The sequence below is a fragment of the Vulpes lagopus genome, chromosome 15 (genome assembly GCF_018345385.1).
Source record: "Vulpes lagopus strain Blue_001 chromosome 15, ASM1834538v1, whole genome shotgun sequence".
NCBI lineage: Eukaryota > Metazoa > Chordata > Mammalia > Carnivora > Canidae > Vulpes > Vulpes lagopus.
In genome coordinates this window covers 37,325,646-37,340,105 of record NC_054838.1, presented here as the reverse complement: position 1 = coordinate 37,340,105, position 14,460 = coordinate 37,325,646, and the positions used below count along the sequence as shown (strand labels likewise).

Sequence of the window (14,460 nt, the reverse complement as noted above, 5' to 3'; positions counted from 1 at the left end):
AAGTTGTTTATAATACTTATAATTTCTGAAGAATCTGTAGTGATGTCATCTCTCTTTTCTTTTAAAGGTTTTATTTATTCATGAGAGTTAGAGAGAGAGGCAGAGACACAGGCAGAGAGAGAAGCAGGCTCCATGCAGGGAGCCTGACACGAGTCTCCAGGATCACACCTGGGCTGAAGGAGGTGCTAAACCACTGAGCCACTGAGGCTGCCCTGTAGTGATGTCATCTCATTCCTGATAGCCGTAGGCTGGCTTTTTCCTCCCTGATCTGTTTGGCTAGGGGCTTAATCGATGTTCTTAATTTTTCTCAAAGAAACAGCTTTTGATTAAATTTTCTCATTTTTTCCATTTTTATCTTGTCCTTATTTTTTTTCTTAATTTGCTCTTTTTTTTCTGGTTCCTTACAGTGTACCTTGAGATCACTGATTGGAGAATTTTCTATTTTAATATAGGCAACAGGTGTTACAAATTTTCCACTAATATACAGGTCATTCAGGACAATACGTTTCAAATTTAATTTCTTCATCATAAACATGTTGTTTAGTTTCTAAATATTTGGAGATTTTTGAGATATCTGCTATTGATTTCTAACTTTTCTTTTTCTTTTTCCAGAGAATATACTTTGCATGATTTGAACCCTTCATTTACTGTGGCTTGCTTTATGGCCCAGAATATAGTCTTTTTAGGAAATGTTCTCAACTACACGTGGGGAAAAAAGTGTGTTTTGTGCTGTTGTTGGCTGGAATGCTCTACAAAGATCAGTTAAGATGGCTAAAGCTATTTATCAAGTCTTCTAAATACTTGGGGCATGTCAGCAGCTTAGTTGCTTAACTGTCTGACTCTTGATTTCAACTCAGGTAATGATCTCAGGATCATGGAGTTGAGCCCAGCACTGGGCTCCGTGCTCAGTGTGGAGTGTGCTTCAGATTCTCTCCTCCTTTTGCTCACTTTCTCATTCTCAAATAAATAAAACCTTAAATAAATAATTATGTACTGATTTTTTTCTACATGCTTTCAATTATTGAAGGCATTGAAATGTCCAACCATATTTATGGGTAGTTCTTTCTCCATGCAGTTCTCTTCTTCATGTATCTAGAAGTTCTGTTATTTTGTTATGCACATATAGGATTGTATTTATCTACATATTTATCATATTTCCACAGGTATTATTTCATATTTGTTTGAAAGACTTCTTAGCGGTGAGAACTGTATAGAATTGTTGAATCATTATAACATTTTATGTTAATTGTACTTGAAGAAATATAAGAAATGTAAGCATTTCTTGTAATGCAGGTCTGCTGGTGATATATTCATTCAGTTTTTGGATGTTTGGAAAATTCTTTACTTTGCCTTTGTTGTTTGAAAGTTATTTTCACTGCATATAGAAGTCCAGGTTGATAGGTTTTATTCTGTTCCTTTTACCTTATTAATGATGTTGCTCCATTGCCTTCTGTCTTCCATTGTTTACATAAGAAGTTTCCTGTCATTTTTAACTGAAATCCTCTGTATGTACCATGTCTTTTCCTCTCCTCCAAATGCTATGTAAGATTTCCTTTTTATCACTGGTTTAAAGCAATTTAAGATGTGATTTAACATGATTCTCATTTTCTTGTCCTTGGAGTTCAGTGAGCTTCCTGGATCTGTGTGTTTAAAATTTTCAGCTAATTTTAAAATGTGACCATCATGTCCTCAAATGACTTGAGTAAAGATGAAAACACAAAATATTTTTCTGTACCTCTCTCTTCCTCACACCCATCTCATGTTCTTTGAAGACTCCCAATTGTATGCATATCAGGCTGCCAAAAGTTGACCCACAGCTCACTGAGGTTCTTGTGTTCACATATTTTCCAGTAACATTTCACTCTAAAGCTTGGGATAGTTCCTGCTGTGAGGTCTTCACGTTCCATAACCTTTTCTTTTGCTTCTAATTTACTATTAATCACACTCATTTGTTTTTTCCTCAGACATTTTCTTTCATCTCTTACAAGTTTATTTTAAAAAATTTTTTTTAAAAATCTTATATGCCTCTACTTAACATGTTCAGCTTTCTTCTAACTACTACCTTCTTGAGGATATAGTTACAATGTCGTTTTGTACACATAATAATTCTATTATTTGTATCGTTCTGTTCTGGGTCAGTTCTTGTTTTGTGTTTTCCCTTCTCTTACAGGTTGTATTTTCGGTGTTTTTGCATGTCTGGCAATTTTTTATGGTATGCTAAACATTTTGTTACATGCTCAATATATATTTGTATCCCTATATTCCTGTACTTTGCTCTAGGAGAGAGCTTCTTGATACTTTTGAGGCTTTATATATTTTTTTTAGGGATTTATTTATTTGAGAGAGAGAGAGAGAGAGAGAGTGTGTGTGTGTGTGTGTGTGTGTGTGTGTGTGTGTGTGTGTCTGTCTGTCCAGAGATGGAGGGGGCCAGTAGAGAGAAACTTAAGCAGACTCCACATTGAGCAGAAGCCAAGGCAGGGACCCTGAGATCATGACATGAGCTGAAACCTAGAGTCAGACATTCAACTGGCTGCACCACCCAGGCACACCGATACTTTTGTGCCTTTAGTCTAAGGTTAATTTTGCTCTCCTACTGAAGCAATGCTTTTCTGACTCTACTATCTGATGCTCTATGAATTACAGTTTTCCACTCTGGCTAGCAGGAATATAAACTATTCATTCTCTAGTGCAGATGTCAATGATTGCTCCTTCTGCTTTAACATGTTTTTTTCACCAGTCTCAGTACTTTCCTCCTGTGCATACAGAAGTATGCAGCTTAAGTCTCAAGGGGGACCCTCTTTAGATCTCTGGGCTTTCTCTCTGCAGCTTGCTCCTCTCTTGTACTCTGTCTGCCTTATTGACTTCACCCATCTCGGCCTCTCTGGACTCCCAGGCCTATTTCCTCACCTTGGGGAGACCTCTGGGCACTCTGTGGTGTTCCCTCTCTGAGTTGTAATCTGGACTCTCTCTCTAGGTATCAGCTGAGGCAGTCACAGGAGTCAACTCATTTATTTTCCTTCTTTCAGAGATTACCACCCTGCAATGCTTGATGTCCAGTGTCTGAAAACTATTATTTTATATATATATATATATTATCAGGGTTTTTGTTTTGTTTTTCAGGTGAGAAGGTGTTCTTCAGTTTTTTAGGTGTTCTATCTGAGCTGCAAGTAAATGTCACAACCATTTTTGGAGGCATGATTTTTATTACAATGTTATATGAGGATTTTGAACAGAGGGGAGTAAAGATGCCACTTTTTGTCAGGAACTATTACATTTTTGAGAGAAAAGGGAAAAAACACATTTAAAACTTCCAATTCTTGGAGATCTGAGCTCAAATTCCAGTACTGCTACCATGGGCAAACTACCAGCCTCTTTGATTTCCAGGTCTCTCACTGGCTAAATGAAACCAATAATATCTACCTCACAAGCTGTAAGGTTTGAATGGGATGTAAACAATCTACCATCCATCACAGGCACCTCATACATTTTAGTTCCCCTCCTTCCCCCCTGAAAATAAGTATCAGAAGAAGCTATATTGTTAAGAGTGGTCCCAAACCATTCACAAGTATCTACATATCCTTTCTGTTATAGGAGAAACATAATTATATTATGATACTGAAAAGCCAGACACGAAGCATAATTCTAGGGAAACTGCTTGTCAATTTTTGCCCTGTGAAAATGAATGGGAAGGAAGAGACCTGTGTCCTGCCCTGTCTACTTCTGGTTTAGATTTGGCAATTTTTAAAACGGGGAACAATCCAGAATTCTAGCTCTGTCAGGAAAAAGCAAACAAATGAAACAGATGACAAATCATTTCTCTAAGACCTGAAGCCAAACTGGCTCCAATAGCTGCTGGAATGTAGTAAAAGCCAATTTCCCGGAGTATTTACAAAATCATTTATAAGGATAATATTTTCCAGACTTTTACAGGGATAGCTAAGAGTAGATTTTTAGTCTGCTGACTCCACAAAATTAGCATGTATTATTCTGCAGGCAGTTGCTGAGACCACCACCTCCCACCCTAACTCCCTCACCCCATTACCCCAATATAAAGGTCTGGTTTAGGCACAGAGATGGTCCTGTCCTTCAAATATATACACCGTCTTCTAAAGGAGCAACAGGTGAGACAGCTAATGATAATCGAATAGAAATGTGCTTTATGGGAAATATTACTAAACTGCTTCAGGAAGCTAGAGATAAAACATCAGCAAAACCTTCAAAGAGGTGACTATTTCAGGATACATGCAGAAGTGAAGTAGGGGAAGAAAAAAGCATTCTAAATAAAGGTCAGAAGGGATATAATGCAAAATGAATTTGAGGTTGGACCTATATAAGATTGGAATGTGTCAATTAGAAATGTTTTTAGCTAGGTCATAAAGTAACTCTATTTTTTAACTTTTTGAGGAACCTCCAAAGATTAGAATGTTTTGTGCTTTAAGTTTTCTGGAGTGGCTGTACTAGCTTGCATTCCCACTAGCAGTGTAAGAGGGTTCCCCTTTCTCCTCAATGTTTATAGCAGCAATGTCCACAATTGCCAAACTATGGAAAGAGCCCAGATGTCCATTGACAGATGAATGGATAAAACAGTTTATATATCTATATATATATATATCATGGAATATATATATATCATGGAATATATATATATATATATATAATGGAATATTACTCAGCCATCAAGAAAAATGAAATCCTCCCATTTGCAATGACACAGATGGAACTAGAAGGTATTATGCTAAGCAAAATAAGTTAATCAGAGAAAGTGAATTGTATTATTTCACTCACAAGTGGAATTTCAAAATCGAGGAGCACAGAGGAAAGGAGGGAAAAATAAAACAAGATGTAATCAGAGAGGGAGATAAACCATAAGGGACTCTTAACCATAGGGAAAACACAGGGTTGCTGGACAGGAGTGGGTGTGGAGGGGTAACTGGGTGATGGGCATTAAGGAGGGCACATGATATACTGAGCACTGGGTGTTATATAAAACCGATGAATCACTGAACTGTACCTCTGAAACAATACACTATATATTAACTGAATTTAAATTAAAAAAATAATTTCCCATTTAAAAAAATGGTTTGTTTTCTCAAAATTCTCAGAGGTATATGGTTACTAGTTTTGATTTAGTGGCCAAAGAATGTCATCTGTGAGGCAGGTTCTTTGACCATTTTCTTGCCCTGACATCTTTAACATAGTGGTTTTTTATCTTTATGCTTTTCACCTCATATTTGCCACAGATCCCATTAACTACTGTTCTGAACAAGAGAAAAAGGAAGGGGCTTAAAAAGCTTCCCAGATTTCCCATTACATCTTACTGGCCCAAACTGGATCACAGGGCCTTAGAGAAAAGGATGGAAAAATATATGGACAAGAAAAAAAGGAGCGATATGAAAGATCAAAAAAAAAAAAAAAAAAGTATGACTGATCCCCCTGAGCTGGGCATATTGCTGCCTTACACGAAATCAGTGCTCCATCAATAAGGAAGAAGGGTTAAATAACCATCAGGTGAGCAATTAACAATGACTTGCAATCCACTTTTGAAATTTAAGTTATAAGAAGAGTTCTAGGGATGCCTGGGTGGCTCAGCAGTTGAGCATCTGCCTTTGGCTCAGGTCATAATCCCAGCGTCCGGAGATCAAGTCCCGCACCAGGATCCTTACAGGAAGCCTGCTTCTCCTCTGCCTGTGTCTCTGCCTCTCTCTGTGTCTCTCATGAATAAATAAATTAAAAAAAAAAAAAAAAGAAGAAGAGTTCTAGTGGGAAAAAAATGCCCATATTATTCAGTTATACCTCTAGGTTTGTAGATTTATTTACCCTGCCTTCTTCGGTTTCAAGGAAACCCTAATTCCTGAAAATGACGTGCTTTAAAAACTACAGACTCAGATTCAGAAACTACTGAATTTCTTCCTGTAGTTTTGTAGATTTTACCTAAACCGCAAATTACATTTCAAAAGGAAGAACTTAAAACCTTATTCATATAAAACCTCTCAATACACTGAACACATTTTCAACTCAATGAGCAAATAACTGCTGTCATTCTTTAGCATTACAAGGCCATTCAATCATTCATGCCACCAACACTGAATACTTTGAGGTAGCAAAGTGTCTTGTTAGTCAATACTAGTTTGACCACTGGCTTCCAGTCGGGTTTGTTTTTATAATGCTTGCAGACATGGCCCGCACTCACTCTGATAATTCTGAGAAAAATCCCCATTCCTCCTCTTGCACAGACTGCATCTCTAGTGAAGAGTACTGTACACCTGTCACATGCATCACTGGAATGTGACTCCAGATAGTCCCACTCTGAATGAATCCCTGTGGCTCACTTCTGAGGGGAGACGAAGGAAAGAGAAGCTACCTCTTTTTCTAACACATTCTACAACATTCCTTGAGGGTCTTCCCTAATCAAGAGTCAGACCGCTGCTTATGTCTCACCTTTAACTTCCTCTGAAAGAAACAGGAAAATAAGAACAATTTTTCCTCCCTCTAGAGAACTCAAACTGAGGAAATAAGTGGCAAAAAAGTGGTAGAACAGCACAGTCCTGGGAAGGTAAGAAACAGGAGGGAGGGGAGCTGGAAATGTGTGTTTATGGTTTCTTCTCACCCATCCTTTTAGGCACCCCACCCCCGTAATGACCAACAATAGGATTACTTCATGCTTTAAACTTCTGCAGACTTTTGGCACCAATCCATCCCTACAGCCACAGCATTCCCCTGTGTGACCAAAATAATCTGAAAAGAACTCTCATTTAAGGAGTTGAATGATAACTGAGAAAAGTTTAATAGACACTGAGGAAGAAGGCCTCAGAAACTGCCTGGTCCAAATTAAGGGAGAGAGAAAGTAATAATCCTGGATGATTTCTGCTAATATAGGGGCACAGGTCCACCTGTGGAGGCTGCTGAGGCCTATATGTCGTGTGCCAAGATCAGGAAAAAACCTATTAACCACAGCCTGGGGGTTTCTTACAAGATTAGAATGTTTTGTGCTTTAGGGTGGGGGCAGAGCGTGTGGGCACTAAACTGAATAAAAAACTAAGCAAGCAAGCTGCAGGGACCTGTGAGCTGGAGGAAAAAATACAAATTGCACCTGAGCTGATGCCTCTGTGGTGGACCAGATGGGGTATATGTGTACATGTTGTTATTGAGATTTTCAGGTCTGTGAGGACAAAGCATAAACGTTCAATACGTTATTTCACTGAGGACACATCTGGAGAAGGGAAGAGGGGGAAAGAAAATGGAGAAAGCAATAAGAAATAGGAAATGAGTTCTTGCCCCTTCCATGCAGCCACCACAAGTCAGGTGACATCATGGGGTTATTGAGAAGAGGTTGACTGTCTTGAATTGAAAGGCCACATGTGTGCAATTATCCTATGTCTTAAGCAGAAGGCACTAAGAAAGGCAGAGCTATATAAAAAGTCACTGTCACTGAAAATGGTTATCCCATTTTCCTGATTGCAGGAGAGCCGGCCACTTTACCAGGTGCCACCAAAGGGAGCACTGGAGTGTTCACATTCAAGGAGCATAGTCAAGGACCAGCCAGCAGAAAAAGGGCAGGAGGCACAGGGGCAGGCAGTGGGGAGGAGCAAGACAAGGTCAGACATAAAGATTCCGAGGCTGGGAAGGCAGAGAAAGGAGAGAGCTGGGATACAGCAGAGAAGGAGGAGAGAGAGGCCACGTCAAAGAGCAAGGAAGGATTACCAGGCAGGAGTTCCTTCTTCCAATTAAATCACTCACTCTTCCCTCAGTGTAAAGCAGCACACATCCCTATTCGCCAGAGTTGGAAGCTTACGGCTACACAGGCTACATACTGCCTGGCGGCACTCCTAGGACATGGCCAAGATCCTGTTCCTCCTCTGCTTCCAGAAGTTACAGATCAACATCAGCCTCCTTTCTTTGTAGTTACCTTTTCCATAACTGCAGGGCAACGGCAAAGTCACTGACAGCTGAAACAGAAACACAGCTTCAATCCCGGGTTGAAGGAAGCATCCTTGGTTGAAGGAAGCATTACAGGCCTTAGGATCCACATCCACACCCCTGATCTCAGGGTCACCTCAGTCCCAGACACTCCCTTTCCTTGCTAATTGCATGAGAAGGCACTGCAGAGCCAGTGAAGGCACGAGCGGGTAAGGAGCTATAAAAAGGAAGGTGCAGGGTTGAGGGGAATGGTCAGAGCTGTCCCCTGGGCATCCACGATTCAAGCCACCTTATTTATTACTCATCACAGTCTCAATCCAGCCCTACAGGGAACATTCATTTCTTACTCTTTGTCTTATATGTTTTTCTTAGTCATTCATTTTCCAGTTACCTAAGTTCTCCACCTGAAAACGAACAGCTGGTGGATAAGCAGCAACAGGTTATGTTGTTGGGAGAGATGAAGTTTTTTAGACATCTTAATCTTAAGAATACTTTTGTCTTTGTGGAACAAAAAATCATCCATGTAGGAATGATCTTGTTGCTCTGTCAAACTACTTTGTCTTTACGATAAAAATAAAGTACAGAAAGAATTCAAGGACTCTGTGGGCTTGGCAGCCTCTCTGATTCATAGGTGGTAAGAAGGGCAGGCCACTGCTCCCAGGGGGCACATCCCCTCTGGCCCCACGGAGAGGTTTCTCGGAGCATGTGACATAAGCCAATGGACGAAGCTCCTTGCAGGTAAAGGAAACTGATTTTCATTGACTCTACATCGACAGGGTCCTAGAAACTCAGGGCTGTGATAATACATGTATAATACAATTTTGTCGGTCTTACCAACGAAATCAAGTGTTAGCCTAGGCACAATCAATCCAAAGGGAGAGGAATACACAAGCTCAACAAAAAAATACTATGACAACCAACTAATCCAGGTTTCATCATAGAGGACATGTTCATTGTAGGAAAAAAATAAATTGTAAAATCTGAGAGCAAAGATTAAAAAGATACAATTCTAAATTAATTAACAGCAAACTAAGCTACAAATAAAGGCAAAAAATAAACCAGATATCAACCACATGACAACCATGTCCAAAGGTCAAGAAAAAAGTCACAGAAGTGACCACAGGATTTGTGAAACAAATATAATATAACCCAACCACAGGTTTTATTTCAGACATAAGCAATAAAATGGATTAAATGTAGCTGATGAAAAACTGGCAAGAATCTAATAGATTTGAGACAATGTGTTCTCTTACAACCTCAGCTTGTACTTGGTTGGCACTAACTCTAGGATTTTATTCCCACAGGAAATAGTAATGAACCCACGATAATACTACCTGTATCCCAATGCACTTCCAGACTACATGAAGATGTGGGGAAAGCTAAGAGGCATGTCCATGTTTTTTGCAGTCAGTTCTGGTGGAAACTTACCATCGACGGGATGTCCTCTGTGTATAAATGGACTAAAAAACATGTTTTGGAAAGGACACCTATTTGACTTTATTTATGGTGTCAAGTTGTCAGTAGATACCTGATTGATTAGAGGTATAGAAAGATTCATTTTGATTGTCGTTAGGAACACAGTTTCTTTGTTTTCTCAAATAGCTATACTTCTCAGGCTGCCTCAGTGAAGTCAAATCGGACTTCTCTTTCACCACGGCAAATTAGTTAACTATCCACTCAAGCTATACGCTCATTACTGTGCTCTGCTTCATGCTGGTTATTTCATTTTACATTTTATATTTTAAAAAATGACTACAGTTGGAAAAAAAAAGTAAATCATAGAAATGTACCTTTCAACAGTAAAATTTTACTAAACAATCTCATCAAATTTCAGTACAATTTGTCCTTCAACATAATAGCCTTTTTAATGTTAATGAAAACAGTAACTTATTAATTAAAATGTTTTTCTTTTAAGCAGACAGGAAAAATATTATAAACATAATTTCTAAATAAAGAAAATGAGGTGCAGGAAGCAGTGCTTTCTTCACTGTTATAATACTTCATTTTTAAAAGTAAACACAGTACCAATCATCATTTTGATTCCAGTGAATAAAAACTTAAAACTTAATTTATTAGCAGATTTTGAAGTCTGAAACCAAAATGATGCCTTAACGGTATTGTCTAATGGACAAGTCAATTCTAAAAAATTAATCACAATGCAAAATTTTGACCTAATTAAAGTGGCTCTCTCTGTTACCATGGTACCAGAGTCTGTCTTTTTGTTGGCTTTCAATGTGCCATTAACAACCAAGGATAGGATTACATGTAAACAGAAATATTCAGGGCTTGATGAAATTGAATATGAAGGATTAAGCGTTTTTAAAGCCTGGGTTATAATCCTTGTTGCAACACAAGTTCTACTGTATAATTAATTTACAATGGCCCAAAACTTTTCAGCAACAAAATGATATTAAAAAAATATACCATCATCACTATATTTTACATTAACTGTAGACATAACCAATTAAGCATTTTATTAACTTAGAAAAGTATAACTTTTCCCTGAAAAACTTTAAAGAGAAATCATATTTCAATCACAGCTGTCCTGAACTAATTCATACTCAACAGTGACTACATTTCTGTCACTTCTTTATTCCAACAGGAATAAACATGGTGACAATAAGTTTTTGAAAAGAGGCTAGAGAACCTGGCATCCCATTAGTGATGAAATGGACTTTTTAACAACTACAGGATTTTTATATTGTTTGTAGTCGTAAAATATCCATTTTATAGGTGGAATAGTTCCAAGGGAACAAAATGACAAACTTGCCAAAACTACTTTTGATCCCTTCTAATTCTGTAATGGCAGATAAACTTAGCTATGAAGAATTCAGTTCTTATAAATGAAAACAAACATCATAAACCCACAAGAGGTTTAAAAGCAACTTCATTTGCTTTTAAATATTCAAGTGTACTGCTTTGTAAAACATTAAAACATACATTTCAAATGTATCAGATATGTCAATTCTCATTTACTCCTAACCTGCCATTAGTACGTAGGTTCTCTGGGCTGCCCAACAGCTCAACTGATCATGAAGAGAGACGAAGGTATAAGTGGAAGAAGACATGGATACCACGGCATTTATTCAAACAGCATAAGACCCGTCTTTGCATCCCTGAAGTAAGAATGACCACTTTCTTTAATTAAATTGCTTTATACTAAAGCAGCATTGTCTGTGAAGAGTTACTTCATATCCATTCATTTTACTACTATAGTTACCAATTCAAAAGTTAAAAAAGAATACAGACCAAATCCATGTACCCGTGATCCTTTGTATCCTAAAACGTAGAAATATTCTTAGTTTTAACCAAGAATTATATTGGAATGAACTAATGAAAACATCTTTTAAAGTGATTTTAAGTATAATCTCATTTGTTACTACATTTCTACATAGATTATTTAAGATTGCTTGTGGACATAACTTAATCAATAATATAGCATCATGTCAACAACCACTACAGCAACCCAGAATCAGATTCTGGCTATGGAAGGGCCCTTAATTATTAAGCAACACCTTCCTAAAAAGCTTCTGTACTTCTGATTGGTAAGAAAAACAAACAAAAAAAGAGCATCTCTCATTGAAATAACACTGAAGTTCAAGCTCAAGACTCCTTCTTTGTGATTCAACATAATTAACTCTTCAAGGATAAAATAATGAAACATTAGATCACATTAATAAATTACAGTCATCTTCAAGAAAACTCGATGGGCAACTCTGGTGTTACAGTCGTATATCTTGGATCCAACCTAGGGATAAAATCCTTAAAGTGTTTAGATGCACCAGTACCAAAAACATCAAGGACTTTTCGGTTCATGACAGCAAATCTGCAAAACAGAGAACACAGTGAACAAGTATTTAATGAAGTTTAAAAAATAAGATGATTCACTTGACATGTCTTTCATGGAATGGGAAAATAGAAAAGATTGGCATGACAAAAGACTCAATGGCAGATTCAAAAGTCACCCTGATTCCTTTATCTCAAGATTCATTCACTGTCTCATATTTTCTTTAAAGGGATAATAATCTCCAGACCTGAAACCCCTGGAGACCACCACTGTTATTTCAGACCCCTCACAAGTTCCTCACACTGGATTGTGTCAAATAGAAAAACAGGTTCATTGTAATTTTTCTGATCAATGAAATTGCAGGAAACAAAATAAACAAATGATTGAGCTTAGCATTTACCAATGAGGCAAAGGTATTAAATGTAATTTCTTTCATAATTGACATTTTGCTGTCTCATGATTCACAGAAAACACGTCCAAATGTGCAAGTATTTAATGATTAAAGGGAAAACAGCATATAGGTTTTCAAATTTCTAACAGACATAACAAAGTAAAAGCATACCCTCATTTTATCCATCACCTAACTTAAATAAAAAAAATTTTAGAGACACATATTTAGCTAATGTGCAGGATGAACCTGTGTCTCTATGCCTGATACCATTCATTCCTTTTGGGGAGAAGAATGAATTTAGTTCTGAGCCCTGGGCAACCATCACTACTCCAAGAACAATAAATGTAACTTCCAGTGCCTTTCCAAAGTAAGGTTCCTTCCAAAATAATCAACTGGTTAAGCCCATTAGCGGGCAAAAAACAAAATGACAAAGAAATAAATGATTAACTAATAATAACATAAAGGACACACAGAAATCATGGCTCAGAGGAAGAATGCTAAAGCCAGCTTGCCTGGCTCCTACCCACCCCACAGCTCCTTCACTGGCTAGCTCTGTGACTCTAGCAAGCTATCTCACCTCCCTGTGCACCTCAGTTAACTCACATAGAGAACCAGGATATTAATAGTACTTATCTCATAGAGCTATTTTACAGATAAGCATGTGCACATGTATTGTATGTGTGTGTGTTTGTATCTTAAATCCATATCTGGGACACAGTAAGCACTATACAAGTGTTTGCTATTAAAACTATGAATGACAATAATATTAATAACAGCTGCAACTTACTAAGTGCTTCCTAGGTGCTAAGTGCTATTACAAACATCTCGATTTTCCCACAACCACACAAAGAATCTTTTACTGTTTCTAGTAGAGAGAAACAGGTTCATGAGGGTAAACGGCTTTTCCACCAGTGACACAGCCAGAGGTATCAGAGCCAGGGTCAGGGTCAAGTCTAAGACTGTCTGACTCCAAAGTCCACAGTCTTTCTAGGAGGTCAAGCTGCCTCTCAAAGAATTAGATTAAGATCAGAAAATGCTAGCAAAAACAATAAAGAACAGAATAATAAAGGCAGAGGAAACTATGCTTATAATAGCAAGCAAAAGAATAGGATTATTTTTCCCCAAATGGAAATCATTCAATTATTGAGGCATGATTTCTAATGAATCTGCTTAGTATTTTTAATCAAAAAGAAGAGATCAAAGACTTTAGTGAGACTTAAGTGTGTTATGTAGCAACTAATGAATAGCTTTCACAGCATTTTCCTACAACATTTAAAATATCGAAAATAATATAAGGAAAAGTCAAAACAATGTTCACTAAAAGAATGCCCACTTTATTATTGTTAAGTTTGTGATATTTGCTTTATATGTAAGATGCCTGCTTTACCACTGAAAGAATATTCTCTCAAAAAGACGAAAAGATTCAAAAATTTTTTTGTGGCAACTGTTCATTTTGTATGGTCAGGTACAAAGTCTCGGTCACTTACTTGCCCTTGGTGAGCCTTAAAAGGAACTTCCAGTAAGACGGCCGCAAGGTCTGAACTTCCATGACAGCCTACGGTTAGAGCATTCAATCTGAGACTTCTTTTAGTCAATGGGAAATATGGTGAATTGTAATAGGCAATAGAGCATTTCTATCTCTTATTTTTATTGTGCATTGCATTTTAAAAACAACAGTGATGATGATACAAAAATATGTATTTAAGTTGATTAACTATCAAGAATCTTTGTAAATATGCCCTCAAATAAGAATACTGCTTATGAAATAATAATGGAGATAACAGTCATTAATATTAGGAAAGTATTTACTGAATACTCATTAGATAAGCTGGCACTTCACAAGTGATAATGAATTTATAAACCTGGCAGCATTCCTTGGACAAAGTGCAAATAAAAGTGGTCCCCCACATTTTGCAACAGCCCTAAAACTATTAACATCAATAATGATGATTATAGAATTTAGAGAAACTGAACAATGCTTCTAATACACTAGATTCTACCCCTATCCTCACTGCCTGAGTAATACTGGGGAAATGCAATTATTCCTACTTATGCTCATGGTATTTTCCTTCTTCTAGAAGTATAATTAAACTGGGCATTGTAGCCAAGGTACTAAAGTAATAGTTTGCCTATAAATTTCACTCTATTTAAACATAAAAATTATTGTCTTCAGAACACATGACCTGGCCTACTAAGTTAACATGTTTAATGATTTGAAACTTGCAAGTTTCAAGTTAAAAAAAATTAAAATAAAAAAAATAAAATATAACCAGTCGAAATGTTCCCAAGCCTTTATTTCCTCCTATTTGTTTAATGTACAGAAATAGTAATAATTCTATATTTCATTTCAAAAAGCAATACTTAC

The 14,460-nt window shown here is 37.2% G+C and overlaps 1 protein-coding gene across 1 annotated transcript in view; it reads right to left on the bottom strand.

Moving 5' to 3' along the window:
- Positions 1 to 9,389: 9,389 nt before the first annotated feature.
- Positions 9,390 to 14,460, bottom strand: part of TMEM135 (transmembrane protein 135) — a 223,463-nt gene continuing 218,392 nt past the window's right edge. Inside the window, exons 14-15 of the mRNA XM_041729721.1 lie at positions 13,583 to 13,650; positions 9,390 to 11,743 (exon numbers count right to left, since the gene is read on the bottom strand). Of these exons, the coding sequence (XP_041585655.1) occupies positions 11,611 to 11,743; positions 13,583 to 13,650 (201 nt within the window). The 3' untranslated portion in view covers positions 9,390 to 11,610. The remainder of the gene's footprint in view (positions 11,744 to 13,582; positions 13,651 to 14,460) is intronic.